Raw genomic sequence first — 19,369 nt, 5'->3', positions numbered from 1 at the left:
CTGTTCGGCAGGACATCAGGGTTCTACATGGCACTGCAGTGTCGTTCTCCATCTCCCCAGTAGACCATCCAAAGAAGTCCTTCAAGATATACAGAGCATTCACTGCTGATCAACTGGGTTTAGCTGAGCACACTTACTCAATGGAGGCACTTCAGAGGAAGCATAAACATTTAAGAGGCCTCCCTCTTCAGACGATTAACAGAGTGCAACCCCTGCTGTTAATCGGGTCAGATTATACCCATTTAATCACTCCAGTGGAGCCTGTGCGTTTGGGTCCTCATGGGGGACCAGCCGCAGTGAAGACAAAGTTGGGATGGACACTTCAGGGGCCGACCAGGTACAGCAAGCAGCAGGTAACATCACAACAGTGCCTGCATGTCTCCACCCTCTCACCCACTAACGAGCTTCTACAGAGTGTAGAGAGATTGTGGCAGCTGGATGTTCTGCCCTACAGGAGTGAAAAGCTTGTCACACGCTCCAGGCAGGATCAGGAAGCAGTCCGCCTGTTGGAGGCGAAGACCACACGAGTAGAGGTTGATGGAATTCAGCGCTACGCTACTCCCCTACTCAGGGTGAAGAATATGCCACAGCTTCAGGCACCTAAGGAGGCTGTGTTAGCTAATCTCCGCAGAACAGAGAGGCGCCTGCTACGAGACCCTCAAAGAGCAGCCGCATACTGTGCAGAGATTGGAAAGCTGGAAAAGGCGGGCTATGCAGTTAAAGTGGCAGAAGAGGAGCTGAGCAAAGCAGCAGAGTCCTGGTTCATCCCACATCACATGGTGAGCCATAACGGAAAGAACAGGATTGTGTTCAACTGTTCCTTCATGTATAAGGGAAAAAACCTCAATGAGCTGCTGTTGCCTGGGCCAACCTTAAGTTCCAATCTACTGGGTGTACTGCTACGCTTCAGAGAACATGCAATTGCTGTCAGCAGTGATATCAAAGGCATGTTTCATCAGGTGAGGCTGCTTCCAGAGGACAAGCCCTTGCTGCGCTTCCTGTGGCGAGACCTGAATACAGAGGAACCACCCAGCATCTACACATGGCAAGTCCTTCCATTTGGCACCACTTGTAGCCCCTGCTGTGCAACTTTTGCACTGCAGAAACATGTGTTTGACCACAGTCAGCCAGGTGAAGATGTTCGAGTGTCGATAGAACGATCCTTTTATGTGGACAACTGTCTGCAAAGCCTCACATCTGTTGAAGAAGCCCATCACCTGGTTGACAAACTGACCTCACTGTTGGCTACAGGTGGATTTGAGTTACGCCAGTGGGCCAGTAACAACCCTGAGGTCATCAGCCACCTGCCCAAAGAAGCAAGATCTGAGAGCAGTGAGTTGTGGCTCAACGAGTCAGGCACGGACCCACAGGAGCTCGCCCTGGGACTCCGCTGGCTCTGTAATTCAGACACCTTAAGGTATAAATACCGTATGCTGGACCAACTCACACCCACCATGCGAAACATATACAGAGTCCTGGCACGCCTGTTTGATCCCCTGGGATTTATAGTCCCCTTCACTACGCGGGCCAAGGTCCTGGTGCAGCACTTGTGGGACAAACAGAGAGACTGGGATGACCCGTCACTGCCTGCAGCATGGCTGCAGCCATGGCTGATGTGGGAGGAAGAATTGCAGCATCTCTCCCAGATTCTACTGCCTCGATGCTATGTGAGCCCTGAGATGAACACTTCAAACCTCCAGAGAGACCTACACATCTTTGCTGATGCGTCAGAGAAGGCATATGGCTCGGTGGCCTATCTGCGGACGGAGAGCTTACACGGCCGTGTGGAAGTGTCATTCCTGGCTGCGAGATCCAGAGTGGCCCCGAAGAAGCAGCAATCAATACCAAGACTAGAACTGTGTGCTGCCCTGAAAGCTGCACAGTTAGCTGCATTACTTCAAAGAGAGCTGACTGTGAATATCCGCAATGTTATATGTTGGACAGACTCCACAACAGTACTTACATGGCTTCAGTCCGACTCCTGTCGGTACAAGGTATTCGTGGGAACACGGATAGCTGAAATACAGGAGCTGACTGAGGTCCAGGCCTGGAGATATGTGGATTCTGCCAACAACCCAGCTGATGATATAACGCGGGGAAAAACACTGCTGGAACTGGCTGGTAAGAACAGATGGAGTCAGGGCCCTGTCTTCCTACAACAGTCGCCTGAAGTCTGGCCTACACAGCCAGCCACAGAGGTGACAGAGAATTCTGCTGAGCTGCGAAAACCCACTATCTGCTGTCTCACTACAAGCATACAGACTTCTTTGCTACCAAATGTTGATCAGTTTTCCTCGTTCAGAGCACTGACAGAGGCGGTTGCACAATCCAGCCCTTTGTCATCAGGGAGCCCCGTCAGTCTTTCTGCTGATGACTACCGAGAAGCAGAGAGAGAAGTATTGAGACGAGCCCAGCAGGACAGCTTTGCTGAGGAGTTCAGCCTCTTGAGTACCGGTAAGCCAGTAGCTGCCACCAGTAGGCTGATCTCCCTAGCACCAGAGTATGACAAGACTGTGAGACTTATCCGGGTTGGAGGAAGGCTCCGCCGCAGTGACCAGCTAGAGCCCGATTCTATTCACCCAGTGATCCTGGACCATCGGCATAAAGTGACCCAGCTCATCATCCAGGACATGGACAAGAGCCTTTGCCATCCCGGATCAGAGCGCCTTTTTGCAGAGCTGCGGCGAAAATACTGGATTCTGCATGGCCGTGAAGCTGTTAAGCGCCACCAGCACTCCTGTCCGGACTGCCAGAGATGGAGAGCCTCTCCAGTAGTGCCCAAGATGGCAGACCTCCCACAGTCCAGACTACGGCTGCTGAAGCCCCCGTTCTTCTCTACAGGCATGGACTGTTTCGGGCCTTTCACAGTGAAGGTTGGCCGTCGCCATGAGAAGAGATGGGGCATACTATTTAAATGTCTGACGACGCGCGCTGTGCACGTGGATGTTCTTTCCAGTATGGACTCAGATTCTTTTCTGATGGCCCTTCGCCGCTTCATTGCACGAAGGGGTAAGCCAGCAGAGCTCCGGTCCGACCAGGGCACTAATTTTAAGGGAGGTGAAAGAGAACTCCAGGAGGCCTTCAGGTCATTGCACCCCACACTTCAGGCTCATCTGGCTAAACACCAGATTAAGTTTCAGTTTAACCCCCCAAGCGCACCACACTTTGGAGGAGTCTGGGAAAGGGAAGTGAGGTCTGTTAAAGCTGCACTGTATGCCACCATCCAATCACAGACTGTCCCTGAAGAGGTCCTGCGGACAGTACTTATTGAAGTGGAGGGGATTTTAAACTCCAAACCACTGGGTTACGTGTCAACAGACGTGGCTGATGCTGACCCAGTGACCCCCAACTTGCTCCTCATGGGGCGGCTCGACCCCTCTTTACCACAGGCTGTGTATGCTGAGTCTGAGCTCCTGAGTCGCCGCCGCTGGAGACATACTCAGGTGCTGGCTGACCAGTTTTGGTCCCACTTTATACGACACTACCTCCCGACTCTTCAGACACGCTCCAAGTGGCACAAGGACCCTGCACAGCTGCAAACTGGAACCATAGTGATGGTGGTGGACCCACAGTTGCCAAGAGCGCAGTGGCCTTTAGGTCATGTCACTGAGGTTATTCCAGGAACTGATGGGAGAGTCAGGACTGCAGTAGTCAAAGTCAAGGACAAAATCTACACGAGGCCTGTCGCTCGCCTAGTAGCTCTGCCTGCCATACCAGACACTGATACGGTCAGTCCTTCTTAGAGTGGTAAATATAGTAACATATTTAGGGGCGGCTGTGACGAAGGACGACCTTTTTCAGGCAGATAAAACTGGCTGCTTGAGAATCAGCCAATCAGGAGCGTCACTGCGCTATGCGGTTCGCGGGAGCAGACAGTTTTAGTTTCAGTTTCGGAAACGTTTGGAAGATAGCGCTGGCGTTGAAAGACTGTGCAGTTTATATTTATATTTATATAGATGATAGTGTTGCTGTACTTATTTACGAGTTCCAAGTATTGTGTGCGTGCAACTACCAGTAAGTATACTGAAGTTTGTTGTTGTTTTTACCTCAGAATAATGTCGTGACATGTTGCTGCTCGTTGTTGTATAATGGCGGAGCTTCGCACTGCTCGTGTGTTTAATTGAGAACGCTGTTAATTAATGGAGATGTTGCTCTGCAAGCCTCATATGTCTCATTTGAAATAATTTTTGTTGTTATTGCACAATGTGTAATGTTGTTTATTTAAGGAGTAATTCTGCAGCTCATAATTATTATATGTTCAGTTGAATTTAGTATGTTGTACGTATATTGTTGCAGTTAATGTGCAGCAAATTAATCTTTGAACAGGGATATAGTGTACTACTAAATTTATAAGTATGTATGTGCTTAGTACTAATCATTTATTATAACACAGCATTTAAATCATACATAACAAAACTATAATTTAATTTCTTAATTGTATTTGTTTTATTATATACCTGCTATTCCTGTAATAAGTGTCTACATTTACTGATTTATGCCTGTATCTCTGTTTCAGAACCACACACATTTAAACTTTTATTTTAATAAAACACCTCAACGGAACATCTTGTCTGCATTCTAATCGATGCCCCTTGGTGGTCACAATCTCTTAAAGACCAGTCAAATTATACAGTCCTTTCCAATCACCAAAACAAATATATCACTTAACCATAGAGTGTATTAACCGATGCATTGTATAATGGTATTGGTACTTTAGTAGTGAGCAGTATCGTTATTCAAGAGTGAAAATTCGCCAATAAAAAAATTGCACGTGGATGGTTTTACTGTTCCGAGGCTTGGGAATGTTCTTGGGCGACATGCAGTAGAGATAACAAAAATAAATAAATAAAAAATATAAAAAAAAACTTGTTATAACCAATTATAACAATAAGTTATAAATAATGTTGTTCACAAATACGCACATTGTTGTAGTCTTTTATTACTAAAATAGGCATTTGTCATTCATTAAAATAAGACCTACATATACAGTGCACGACAAGCATAGGTAAGTGTTAAACCAATGACATTTGAAATTATTCATATTTACCAAGGCCGCCAATAATTATGTTTCAAACGGCAGCACTCATCAACCTTTGTATTTTTAAGACTGGAGTGTATGGTTTTGAGCTTCTTGGATCCATGATATCCGAATGATATTTTGTCAATATCACAAATCTCAATCCTCTTCGGCATAAAGCAGACATTTCTGTCTGATGTGTGCTGCACGTTGGAATAAGGAGCGTCTGTTTTAAGTGCAACTTCATGTGATCGCCGAAGTGTATTTGTTGGTGCAAGGATCGGTGCGTGGTCGCTTTCCGCGGTACTGAAATCAGGAACTCTGGTGTAGCGAGGACCGTTCGTGAGATGTGCCTGCAGGGTGGAACGGGAATCCCTGTCTGTTTCTGACGCGTGAAGATAATGACTGACAGTGGCGAGACAACTTCTGTAGCCAGCGTGATATTCAGCAGAGTCACAAACTGCGGCCATTCCTGTATTTAGACAAAACAATATTTAGTTATGATTTTCCAATAATACACTTCTTATATTATGTTGGGAAATTAATAAATTCTTACAAAAATAAATAAAGGGCAGTGCACACGCACCTCTTTCGCTATTTTGCAGATGCCTCAGATGTTTCACCGTTAGTTCCAAAATGTCAGCCTTTTCCAGTTTTCGCTTGCGGATCTGAATAATGCAATAATAAGTTAAATTAAAAACAGATCCGTTAGATTTTGGGACAGAGATTCGTGTTAGAATTTGAATAGAAGATTAAATCCGTTTAAATTTCTTACATTGTTGGAACAGACGCTTTCCAGGAGGCTTTTCAATTGATTCAAACATTTATTGATACGTGCCCTTCTTTTCTTCTCCATCAGTGGTTTGGAAACCTGAAATACAAAATCGTTTTCTTTGATTTAAAATACAATAAATATACACCGATAAAGAAGTTTTACGATTTATTGTCAAAAAAATGCACTCTACTCATAATCACCTTTTTAACGCATTGAGTTTTTGCCGCTACCACACTAGCGGATGCTGCAGACATTGTCCTCAGATGCTCAATGTGCTTAGATACCCAGATGAATTATCAGAATTCCTTGAGTTGGAGTGAAGGAATTCCCCCTAGTGTCCTGCTTTATATAGAAAGGCTCACTTAACATCTCAATGGACTGCTCACATCCATTGAGACGTGCATCCACACGTGCGAAAAAGAGCATCTATTTAGTTTCTTCTGGACACCCAATCAGCTTGAAGTTGCTTTCCTGGCTGTGCTTTTGTTCTCAAAAAAGAGCTTAGGAGTAATTTTGGTATTACTCTCTTTTATAAACCACGAGACTTTTATTTATATAATCAGAGGAAACATAATTAATTAATACTGTGTGTGCTTTGTGAGTAGGCCTTGTCCGTATACTGGCGTCATACGTAATTATCGGCCAACAGACTTTTTTACATGCCAGCCTAATATAGTTTGAAATGACAATCAGTTGCTTTTCAATACTTGGACTAACGCTTATAATTATGTTATCCCTAAGAGCGATAAATCTTATATTTAATGTGTTTTAGTTTAGATAGAAATTAACAATTAAGCGCTGGCCCAAAACATCATCGTGTGGGGTGAAAATGTAGCTTTTAGAGAGTTGTATAGAAGCACCGTAAAATGGGAAGTGTTACAAATAACCAGACGAGCTGTAGAGGAATTAGCTCCGACTATTCATCCTTTTCTCTTCAAGTTTCACGCCATGTGGGACAAGCAGCACCGTGGAAATCTTTTCCGTGTCTTCACAACGTGACAATTTTCTGCCAATAAGGAAGGGGAACCTTCACCTTTGCTGAATTAAAATGACAAGATTTTACAAACCAAAGCAACTTTTTCTAAAACTGCCCAAAAGTTCTGTAATTATTTGGCCTGTAGAATACAAATGGTCGTGCTACAAGCAGAGCTCTTCGTGTTTTAAACTTGACTTGAGAACATACCTGGTCTCAAAAAGAAGTAGAATTCTCACAGATGCTCATTTCAAAGAAATAAGCGAGGAGAATCAGAGGAACGCCTCCTGTCCAAGGGCCCTATCTGCCTGATTTTCCACACTTACCCGTCAATAGGGCCTGTCCTTGGGAATGTCGTAGGCTACAGGTTTTTAATAGAAATGAAGAACCCATTTAAGTAAAGCCACTTCAGTTTCCACGGTGTGAAAAAATACAGTTTCACATAAAACAATTTTTAAAAAGTGGTTAAGTGAACAGTTAGGTGAAAAAAAGTTTTTAATGCCTGCACATCTTGGTGTTAATTTCACAATTCAATCGACCTTTTCGGTTATTTTGTTTATTAAAAATGTAGAAAAATTATTGGAGCAATGACATTTTGGTTCTTAATTTTTCTTTGATCAAAATAAATGTTTTGGGTCAAAAGTACAATACTATGTTGCACATGCGCAGTAAGAAAGGCAGGGGGTGCCTCCAAACGCATGACACGCGACAGGATGAATGAATGTCCATTGATAGCTTTAAGACTTTTTTTTCACTTGAGACGGCTTCACCATACAATAGGCGTATTTAGGAGGAAACAAATGACGTGACACTGAAAGAATCACATTACCATTTCAGCAGCTCCAGTCAAGAGCCTTTAGAAGGCAATGAAAAACACTACAGTTTATATAGGCCTAAGTATAGGATAGCGATTGATCTTTCAGGTCTATTGTATATCTAGGTCTATTGTGCAAGTTCTCTTTCAAAGAATCCGACCATTTTTAATACGACACACTAATATTGCATCAAACTTTGCAAAGAATACACAATGTTAAACGTTTTCAATTTGTATGTTAAATACATAATGCAAGCGACAATAAACTAGTTATATATATATATATATATATATATATATATATATATATACACACACACACAAAAAAGCCAGTTGATTGAATAATTCGAGGAAAAGAATCCGAGTGATGTTAACGTCTATTTCATCTTGCTCTTCGCTTTTCTGTTGTTCCGTATTTTAACTTTAAGTTTTACATAAAACATGTTGGGCTAACAAACTAAAAGATAGGTAGTTCACAGATGCATGTTTGTTATCTACAAGCATTTGAGATTCAGTTGTTTGTAATGGCCAAAGAATTGGTTCAAAACGCTGCTGTGTTTCTCTTTTCACAGCGTAAAACGGCGCAAATCAGTATGAAATCGGAGCAAATCACCTCTCTTTTGTGACACTGATTTACACGTCAGTCACACGCTCACACTGTGGTACAGTTCACAGTTACTTTTCAAAAGCAAATAATCTTATTTAGTCAATGGTAGGCTACCAAAAAAAGTCCATCATTTCAGATCAAATGAAAGAAAGAATATTTGCATAACACACACACAACGCTTAGAAGATCACTTTATTGCCAAGTGTTCTATTTAGAGGTTTCACCGTTTTCTCCACTTTGTCAGAAACAATAAGATAGGAACAATCTGTGCTCGAGTTTGGCATAATAACAGACTGCGATAAAGGTTAAGCGCATGTTTATCAAAAGCTTGGAAGTGCTTTCACTTTTCTCCATCTGTAACTGATTAACCCTAACTGCCTTTTATCATGCACGCTTAGTTAGGAGATCCCGTAGTGACTGAAGTATTCTATGGCTTGTTAACAACAATTAGTGAAGCAATTATACAATTACTGCAATAAACGTTCCATTTCCAAAGCGCTACAACATTAACATGTAAATATAAAATCATGGCAGTAAAAGAGAATCAGCTGATGTTCTTGGGCTCGAAATGACAGTTACCAAAAAATATTAACCAGTAAAACAAAAAACAAGTTTAATCGTCAACACAATTCAAAGACTTTAATGAGATTAAATAATATATCGTAAAATGCTTTATTCGTTTTTTTTTGTTTTTTTTTTTATTCTGAAAGATTGTTTTATAGTGTTGCCTTTTTACAGAATTTACTTACGTGTCCTGAAAGTGATCTGCCACGTGAGCAAGGCAACTTTTCCAAACAACATCCATTTTACCGATTATTTTAATAACAAATAGTTCCCCACAAAGTATAATATACTATAGCCTAAGTAAATGCTATATAAAATATGACGTACTGTAGGCCTATTTGTTCTTCATAAAATAATAATTGGGCTATTACAAAGCATAAAACACCACGCGACAACATTTTTTGGTCTGATCAAATATTGCAAGTTATGAATTTATATAGACTAGACCGCAGGTCTTTAAGAAGTCTTTACTTTGACTTAGGCGTCCACGGTCTTGTGTTTGGCTGTGTGCAAGGAGAAAAACAGAGGGGCACATTAATTGCTTTGGCTTTTCGGGGTTGAATTAAATTAGAGCATTGTAACTTAAAAACCCAGCGAAGGATGGAAGCTTTTGTGAAGCCATTCAGTCAGAAATAAAGACAAAAACCCTCTCACATTGTTAAGTACCAAATCTATTGAGGCTCTTTGATTTGCAAAGCATCTGCCATTTACCTCACAGAATAAGCAACCAATTTGTATAAGAACAAAAGACTTGTGGGCACTGTTTTTAGTTGAAATGTAGCAGCGAATCTTGAATTATAGAATTTTCACGATGAATTATTGATTCCATATAAGTTTAATATTCTTTCATTTTAAATTTAAATAAAATAAATACAAATTCATCACTTGCTTTTGATCTTTTTTCAGTTTATCAATATGGTTTATTTGGGTTCTCCAAAATGTCAAAACGGTGTATATAGGCAGGCTATATATATATATATATATATATATATATATATATATATATATATATATATATATATAGTATAAAGTGAACGCGTGTGTGTGTGTGTGTGTTTCACAAAAACCGTTCCTACGTTGTTTCCACAAGGATAGTAATACCAGAAATGTTTGATCTTTTTGGTCCCCATGAGGAAAACAGCTTATAAATCTATTCTACAAAAATTCTAAATTGTGTTTAGCGTTATGTTTAGGGGATATAATATACAGTTTGAACAGTATAAAAAAATCAAAATGTCTATTGAAAGTCCCCATATGTATGTGTGTGCGTGTGTGTGTGTGTTTGAACATTTCGTTTATCTACACTTGTCTTATTTTGTCTTAACGATGTATTTATTCTCTTTGTGTAACTAAAAAAAATCGAAAGTAGCGTCAGTAATAGACTGATAAAAAATGCGCATGGGTGGCATGAGTTTTTCCTTCAGAGAAAATTAGTATTAAATCTGCAGTTTGTTGGTGTCAGCGTTCGGTTAGCTGACAGCACCATATGCTATGCTGCGACGGACTATTGAAACTATTCGCCTCTGGTTTCACGGTCCATCCCCCGGTTCCGCACAGCAGAGGTCTCAATAAGAGAACAATGTGACAATTTACCTCTCTAATAAGCATATCGTCATGGTGATTGGTATCCCACTGCGGCCTTTCTTGCTCGACTTCAATATTGTACTTTTGCAAACTGCGCCTTCTGTGGTCATGTTGGGTCCAAATAAAAAAGCTATCTCAACATCATATCTTTTGGTGAGAAATAGCCTACTTTTCTTCATAACGGTGGATAATTTCACTACTCGTACACAACTATCATAAAGCATACAAACAGTAATTTATCTTTGAGGAAGTTACACACCATAATAGGAAACAAGGGATGTGAGGATGTAAACTTTAAAATATTTGTGTAAATTCAGCTATTATTTCGTCATGTAGACTGCATAAATGGGGGTGATCATGATGCCATCAAATAACCAAAAGAGCATTCCAGTGTGAGTTTCCCATCGTGTGAAGAATATTTTAATAATCCCAATTTTTAAAAACCCAAATAAGGGAAAGGCTTAATTTGACTTGGTTGTCCAAGGCACTGAAACCTAGGCTAGGCACAGGCTAGACAAGCTGTTCTAGTGCTCAAAACTACTTATGGACAGATATTGATGTTTGTTGCGTTGTACCTGGCGTCATCTGCTCTATAGTTGTTCAATGATTTGCATTCGGAGAGTCCAATGTGTTTTCATTAGTTAATTGCTGTCTTGTTAGTTGTCCATGCACGCCTATTGTATAAAGACTTAAAAAAAAAATTGAATACCTGACGAAGACAGAAATGGTCTGAACATTAATTGTTTGTCAGTCATTAAACAAAAATTGAGAGCATTGTGACAGTGTGCTAGGCTATTTGCTTTAATAAAGAGACACTGTCATGTGGAGTGAAACTGTTCAGAAAAAGGCTTAAGAATTGCTATAACGAAATGACGATACCCACAGTCACCCGCTGGAGAACCTGCAAGGTTTTACACTTAACATTTAATACGTCACAATCAAGCACCTTGGGAATTTAAGAAGTGTCTTCTCAAAGGTTAATAATTTCGTATGTGCGCGTTTCTTTTGTGATGAGTAGAATTCAAAATAACTTGTAAGATTCGACATATTGTCTGAAAAATAAGAATTGACACAGGATGCTCCCTTCAAACAGCAGAGCGAGGCGAATCAGAGGAACGCCTCCTATCGACAGCCCTATCTGCCTGATTTTACACACTTCCTCATTAGCAGCGGGTCCTTGGGAACGCCTTAAAATACCCTGTGACCAACAAGGCCTGTCTCCTACACTTTCTTCTTGCATATTTCCAAGGCTTCGTGCTTAATGACAACGTCAATCATTTAATCGGGGTCACATTATTTAAGTTACAGTTAAAATGTGACCGCCTATGCTTTTTGGACACAAACAGACTTAGAATTTAAAATGTAGACTAATTAATATATGACATTATGACGTTTTCCTGCGATTAGAGAAAATTAGAAAGATTACGTAGCTTCAGATGCAAGATACGCGACAGAATGCCCTTATTATAGTGTAATTATAGCACATTTAAGTAGTTCTACCGAGTATTAATTGACTACTTGTATACTGTAGGGTTAGGATTTGGTTTAGGGCAAGTTACACATGTAATTATGCACAATATTGCTATAGTAGCTACATGTGACGTGTAAAATATACAAAAGACGCATTTAGGGCGCACACGACGTGGATATCATACAGCCATAGACTTTTTCAAACAGCTCTTGCCTAATTAAAAAGTTTTACCAGCATTTAGTTACTTAGTTTTCAAAGTAGGCTACTAAGCGATTGCTCATTAGGGGGTGGGTGCTCCAGACAAAGAGTCCAGGAGTTATCAATAAAGTAAAGCGTTTTTAAGATATCACTTGTAAATAATATTGCATCCTTTTTTTTTTACTCTTTTTTTTTTTTTTTACAAATTTCTGAATGAGTCTAATATTAGTGAGAACTCAGTAGTACATTCAGTAGTTTATATTATACTTAAAATATACACTTATGTGTTTGTGCCTATTGTTTATGCTGCTACAAGCAATCACTTGAGAATGTAAATCTCAGATTAAATTGCGTGTAATGCACCGAATAATTGTTTCAAACACTACATTGCTGTCTTACAAAGTAGCGCGAAATCAGTATGAAATTGCAGCACAGCAGCTTGGTGCATGGTGGAAGGCTCGAATCCTTTGTACCTCATCGATGCTGTTTATCACGCTATTTTCACGCTTAAATTCAACATGTTGCAGCACATTGGCCCTTCAATTTAGACACTACATTCTGAGGAAAAGCTGTGTTCTCTGTTCACAAATATAGGCATATTAAAATATGCCAGATCACAGGCGATCCCTAACAACAACAACAACAACAACAACAACAACAACAACAACAACAACAAAAAAAAAAAAACAAGCAAAAAAACATTTAATTAGGACAGATGCAATTTACACCCCTTTGTCAACACTCTAACACATTAAACATGTTTTTCAAAGGTCCCTCAAATCCGGTGATGCTTCTTTCCCCCTGATTAACTGTTTAACCGCTTTTTGCTATGTTTTGTTAAGGGGATTCTGGAGTTTGCTACAACTTGTCAGGAATTATTAGTAGCCTAAGTAATTATAGTACAGTTATTCGCATTTTTAGGGGAAATTACATCTTATTAAAACTGACGTTGGTGTAGGTTAAAACACAATGATGACTATAAATACAGACATAGGAAATGAACAACTTATGAATATAAATACAACCATTTTAGTCACCTTCATTTATATAGCGCTTTTTACAATACAGATTGTTTCAAAGAAGTTTACAGAGATAAAAGGAAAATATCAGTGATGGTTCATTTTTTATGTAAAAAAGTTACAAAGTCTCCGCTTTGGAGAAAACAATGCAGGCAGATCAATAATGTTGAATATTAAATAGCTACAGCATTTTACAAAAACAATACATTCAATAGGCTAAATAGACAAAATACAATTAGCCTACAAAAATATGAGCTGTGCAAGAGTAGAAGGACAAAGAATAGCCCTTTGAATATCGCAGTAGTCGCCTAAACTTTCATTTTGCCAATATTACAGCGATGAAACTTGGCTCTATTTTTTGTATGGACGCACCTTAAGTTATAGTAATTCTTTAAATTACTCTTCAAAATATTTGAAAATATGATAGGCTATAGGCTACTGAACGAATTTTGCTTCTGCAAATATGACGGCATGTCTCGGGAATCCTCACTGAATGTCAACGGAACGGGTCAACCAAGAGCGAAACAAATCGGAGAACCGCCTACTATTCAGAGGTAAAAAAAAAAAAAAAAAAAAAAACACTAAATGAAACAAATGGCTTCCCGCAAAGTTAAACAAAACAGCCAACTTGATATAGGCTATAACGTAAACAACACACAATTCGACATGTTTTATGTTACTGTAAAATGCCACGCGTCGGTCTTGTTTACTTGGGCTAATCAAACGTTCTATTAACGAATTTCTATAGACTAGACTATGTTATTCAGAAGGCTTTGGTTCAGGTGCACAATGCCTTATGTTTGCTTGTGTGGACTGAGATCTCTGTCTCAAAGGAGAAGAGAGGGACATTAACATTGCTTTGGGTTTTCTCAAGGGCTGAAATGAACTAGTGGAAAGTAACTTTAAAACTCAATGAAGGATGAACCCTTTGTCGCGCTTTTCAATGAGAAACACAAGGACTTAACAAAAGACGAGCCCCTCTTTGTGAAGCACTAATAAATCCTGTCTATGGACGCGGCTTGAATTGCAAAACATCTGCCATTTACTCGTCAGAACTTGAGACACATTTGTATAAGAATAAACTTGTGTACACTTTCGTTTAAACGCAAAATGAGCCAGGGAATAAATAATAATAAAAAAGGTTTCCTTGCCATGATGTAGGCCTAGTAAACATTTGGTGTTGTTACATTTATCTTCATCAACTTAAAATACATCTTTCTTTTGTAAGCCCCACAAACATAGCAGTCTCCATACTGCTGTATTTTTGGATCATTATAGCCTACGATATGGCTGTAATACGAGGATTGTCATGGTTAGGCCTATGCTTCTGTGTTAAAGTAGCCCATAACCAAATCTTATTGGTTTCCCAGAGCACTTTACAACTTCAAAGTAGCCTATGTGGTAAAACCGGACCATCTTCTGAAAAGCTTGGTTGGCGGCCCGCTAATTTTCCTCGCTTCGTATTTTTGGCGGACAAAATATGCGTTCTGTTAAATAATGAATGGGTTCGCTGATGCAAAAAAAAAAAAAAAAAAAAAAAGAAAAAAGAAAAAGAAGGAGGGGTGGGTGGAGGGGTTGTTCAATGTTTATGTGGCGTTTCAGTTCAGCTTTTTAAATAGCACATTTCATTTCCTTGCTGCTATTAGAAGGCCTATGATGCTGTTACGGTATTTATTTTTTAGTTTTGTAGACTTAGCCTACTATTCTTCAAAGATTAATAGCCTACCACAATAACTGCCATGTGCTTTATGATATTACTGCCAAATTGTTTAGTTTAATATAGTGTAACTAGGAATTCAAGTATGTGACATGAGAAGCTCATATCGCCTGCAACTGTATGAAAAGGCATAGCGGTATTAACGTGAAACTGCACAACATCGAACTGAACATCAACAACAATCAGCATATTTTCATTTGAACATTCTGACTTGAAAGATTGAAAGATATATCGAGCTATGCCACCATGTGGCCAAAATGGAGCACTGACGGGAAACTAAAACGGGTTCATTAATATTATTCTAAACCATTCGATTAAGCACTGTCAATAAGAATGTTAAAAGGATCTTTTGTTGTGTTCCACAGAAGAAATACATGCATGTTTGAAACAACATAATGGTTAATAAATGATGACAGATTTTTTTTTTTTTTTTTTTTTTTTCACTTCTTTATTCACCTTATGATTAGATGGGCCTATTTTACCATTTAGGATGAATGATGAAGTTAAATGTTTGCTGGCCGGTAAAGTGTTTTATAACATTTTGCCTTATCAAGGGATAGCTTTTTACTTAACAAAACATAAATACAGCACCAATACAAGCAGATATAACAACACAAACAAATGATAATAATATTGGGAACTACTAATGGATCTAAAGACACAGTATAATGAGTATAAAAGCCTTTTACAGAAAATGTCTTAAAAGGAAAACTAACTAAAAGGAGGCATCTGTGTTTACTGTGCTTTGTTGTAGTCTAAGACCTACTAATGGTCTGCGTGTAATTCTGAATAGATGCTTGAAAGTATGCAGGAGTGTTCTTTTGTGGTTGAAATATTATAATGTACGATTTTGGTATGAAATAGCTGAAGACAATTCCGTATATACTAGATATCTGGACCATTGCATTAACAAGCTGAATGTATTGGCTTTTGAGAATGAGGTATGCTGTGAAGTACACAATCCAGCTCACAATGTACAAAATGAGACTGAAAGTTATTGATTTCGCTTCATTGTAATCTTTTGGCAGATCTCTTCCCATGTAAGAAAATAAGAGACACAGGCAACCAAGAAACCAACCTATAAACATAACAATGCAAATAGTAATAGTGTTCCCTATTTCACAGGTGAGTATAATCTGGTCTTTAAAAGTGAATGAGTCTCTGAAAGTTTTGGGAGCTGAGACAGTCATCCACAGCACACAAGAAATTAAATGAATGACAGAAAAAAATCCAACAAAGAGCCACTGTCCATTGTACTTTACCCAAAGGCTGTGCACGGGTGGGAACTTGGCAGCCATTTTGAAGATACAAACATTTTGAAAGGAACGGACAGCCATACAGGAGAGAAAAACAGTGAAGAAAAATGCAAATATTACATTTCTGAGGAGGCAGTGTACAGATGTGGGGTTTCCAAAGAAAAAGAACACACTTATGCTAGACATTATCAAACATGTTAACATCAGGATACACATGCTACCACCAGCAGACCTCACCACTGGTGTGTTGTAATTATAGGTGAAAAGGCAAAAAGGCAATATGGCAAAAAGGAGATTAATTAGACATGTGGCAGAAACCATGACAGCGATGGAGGAGATTTCTGTGAATTGAAGATAGACAACAGAACGTGTCTTACATGTCGCACTGCCCTCATCAGACCATTCACTCTCTGGACATGGAAAACATGTATAGGGATCCCCTGAGAAACAGTAAAACCATATGAAAACATACTTTTGTGATCAAGGTCAAATAGAAAGTGATTTTACAATGCATGATGGTGGGAAATATCTGTGGAAAATTTATTCACAGATTCAAATGCCAGTTTGGTAACCTTGCAGGCAAAAAAGGATGTGGTTCGTTCAAACAATGTAATCATTACAGACGGTATGGTGTGGAATGAAGAATGGAACACCAGTAAACCACATTAGAGCTCTGCATAACATTGGGAGACAGCACAAAAGAAGAAGATGGGGTATGCTGTCCCTATTTTTTCTTCTTGAACTTAGGTAATCTCAACACATTTTAGAGTGGCTAATAATTTTGACATTTCATTTGAATATCAACATTAGTGAGATTTATTTGAAGTTGTCTTTTTTTATTTTTTATTATTGTCATTTGTGAATTTACTTCATGTTTGCTATTAAGAGTGTTTATATAGACAGTAGCTATACAGTTTTTAATAGTAGATTTGTAGACAGTAATTGTTTTAAATTTGTAAGGTAAAAAATATGAACAGTTACATTTAGACCATGTGGTTAAAATGTTATAATGGAGCGGTTATTTAATGATTTCATTAAATTAAATGTATTAATTCATTAATACATACTCCATTAATACTCCATTAATTAAATGTAGCCTACTTTTAAATTATTTTATTATTATATTATTTTATTTTTATATTATTAACTGTAATCTACAGACTAATTTAAGATCAAATAATTGTTTTAAACAAATTTTTATTTTTTTTAAATTTTTTTTGCTATAACAACTAAATGTGCAAATGTTTCATTTTATTTCCCTATTAAAATAAAGTGGACTGAAGAACCTGAAATGCCAAGGTTTTTTCATTCATCGTTTAAAGTACTCACGGGAATAATTCACATAGCTGTTACGTGGACATTTTTTACACAGAAAACAGCAACTATGATATCCATCAGGTTCCCTCCAAAATCCTTCCTTGCACTCAACAGAACAGTTTGAGAAAGGAACCTTTATGGAATAAGAAAATTTGTTATTAAAATTAAGCTAAGTCAGGTAAATGTTTTGATAAGTACTCACCAAAAAGATAACTTACTGAACCATTGTTATGCCAGGACAAGATTGAGTTGTTGATAGTAAAAGTAATTTCTGGATATGTATCATATATGCCAACCATATCAAATCGTGGAGGATTTGTTTCAGTATTCCAGCGTATGACTGCAAAACTGACAGCTGGATCACCATTTTCATCATATTTCACCTGACGGCCGTTAAGTGGGAAGTCCAACTTTTTGATTTGTTCTAGAAGCTGTTGTAAAGTGTGGTAAAAATGTCCCCATTCATTTGATGAATGCTGCTATAAGAATGACTATTACTTTTCCTTAAAAATGTCATTATCATCTTATGATACATTTACTCACCATGTATGGCTTAACTGTTGTGTTTTTGCTGCATTCATTCATGTCACACTGCAAAACCTTATGTAATGCATGAGCTATGGAATATATGGCGGCATAGATGGCATATGAGAATGTGGGATTTTCATTTATAATCTCCTCTGCGGACAACATTGTGCAGCAATCACAATCTTGATTACATGTCTTACTATTACTCTTGACATCACTATCAGCACTATCATTATGGCCAACATCAATTGTTCCCCTATCTTTATAGATGAATTCATTAAATCCGGGCAAAGACAACAATCTTTCTGTAATGCCAATAACTGTTCCAATTTTCCCAATTCCTGGCTCTCTTGGAAGTTGTTGATTCATAGACCATGCTTCACTTGCAATCCATACTTTGTTTTGGATGTTGTTCTCTATGGCTGCTTTGATAATGTTGCTTGCATATTGTGGCAGAGCGAAAACAACAATGACATTGATGTTAAGCATATCAATCTTTTTAAGTGTTAGACTGTAATTTGTCCGTTGACTTAGAGCCTCTTGATAGGCTAAACAAATTCTAGTATTGCATATATACTTGTTAAATAGACTTAGGCCGTCTTCACTGTAATCGTCTTGGCCACCAAGAAAGGCAACCCAGTTCCAACCAAACCATTGTATGATGCGAATAATCATTTCAATCAGGTCTTTGTTGCTGGGCGCTGTTCTTAGAAAAGAGGGGTACTGAAGTTTATTACTTAATACATAGCTGGAAGCTCCATAATTCACCTTTAAAAGAAGTGGATAACAGTATTATGTGTTGTAGTATTTCTTTACAAAAATTAAAAGGGGAATGAAAAACATAATTTACCAATGGTATAAGGTCCATTGTGATCAGTGGTGCAATAGTAATAGTTGCAATAGTAAAATTCGAGCATTGTTTACAGATTTTATGAAACATTCAAAATCTTACCGATCCAAAACTTTTGACTAGTAGTGTATATACACATACACATACACAAACACATTGTTCTTGACTTTTTTTTTGTCAATAAAGCCCTTTTAATTGAATACAATTTTTGTGTGTTTAATTTTGGAGGGAAGGGGGACTGCTCCCATAAGGTATAATACATTTACAGTATTTACTGTATATATTTTTCTTGTGCTTCTGTGGTCATAATTACTAACATCCTAATGTTATGTTATGTTAAAATACATTCACATAAACCTGCACAACAAGTGAATATCAATAAAATCTGCTCAGTTTAAGTCAAGAAAGAAGTTTGGTCAACAGTAAAAAATATACAAGGCAAACAATTGCATTCAACAAAACATTCAATTATATATTATATCTAGGTAGAGGGTAGGTAAGTTCTCTGTGAATGTTCTGTCTTCAAAGAAACTCGTTCGACTTCTACAGGGAGAGAAAGATGGCAGAAAGTAGGCCAGAAAAGGAATACAAGTGTTCACAATAGCCAATACATTCTGCCACCGAAGCTGTAGGATGATCTGGAGACCTATCGACCTATCGGTGAATCGAGAATCAGTCA

The 19,369-nt window shown here is 38.5% G+C and overlaps 1 protein-coding gene across 1 annotated transcript; it reads right to left on the bottom strand.

Annotated features, from left to right (window-relative positions):
• Window positions 1–15,494: 15,494 nt before the first annotated feature.
• On the bottom strand, window positions 15,495–18,780 carry LOC308681025 (taste receptor type 1 member 1-like; the record flags this gene model as incomplete). Its single annotated transcript, XM_081349547.1, has 5 exons — window positions 15,495–16,435; window positions 17,325–17,445; window positions 17,531–17,743; window positions 17,856–18,608; window positions 18,691–18,780. The coding sequence occupies 5 exons, from the start codon at window positions 18,778–18,780 to the stop codon at window positions 15,495–15,497; spliced, it is 2,118 nt and encodes a 705-aa protein (XP_081205673.1).
• Between the last annotated feature and the right edge of the window lie 589 nt (window positions 18,781–19,369).

This window comes from Scardinius erythrophthalmus (assembly GCF_964197995.2).
Source record: "Scardinius erythrophthalmus genome assembly, chromosome: 20".
In the NCBI taxonomy this organism is placed as follows: domain Eukaryota; kingdom Metazoa; phylum Chordata; class Actinopteri; order Cypriniformes; family Leuciscidae; genus Scardinius; species Scardinius erythrophthalmus.
This window is presented reverse-complemented; position numbering and strand designations above follow the sequence as displayed.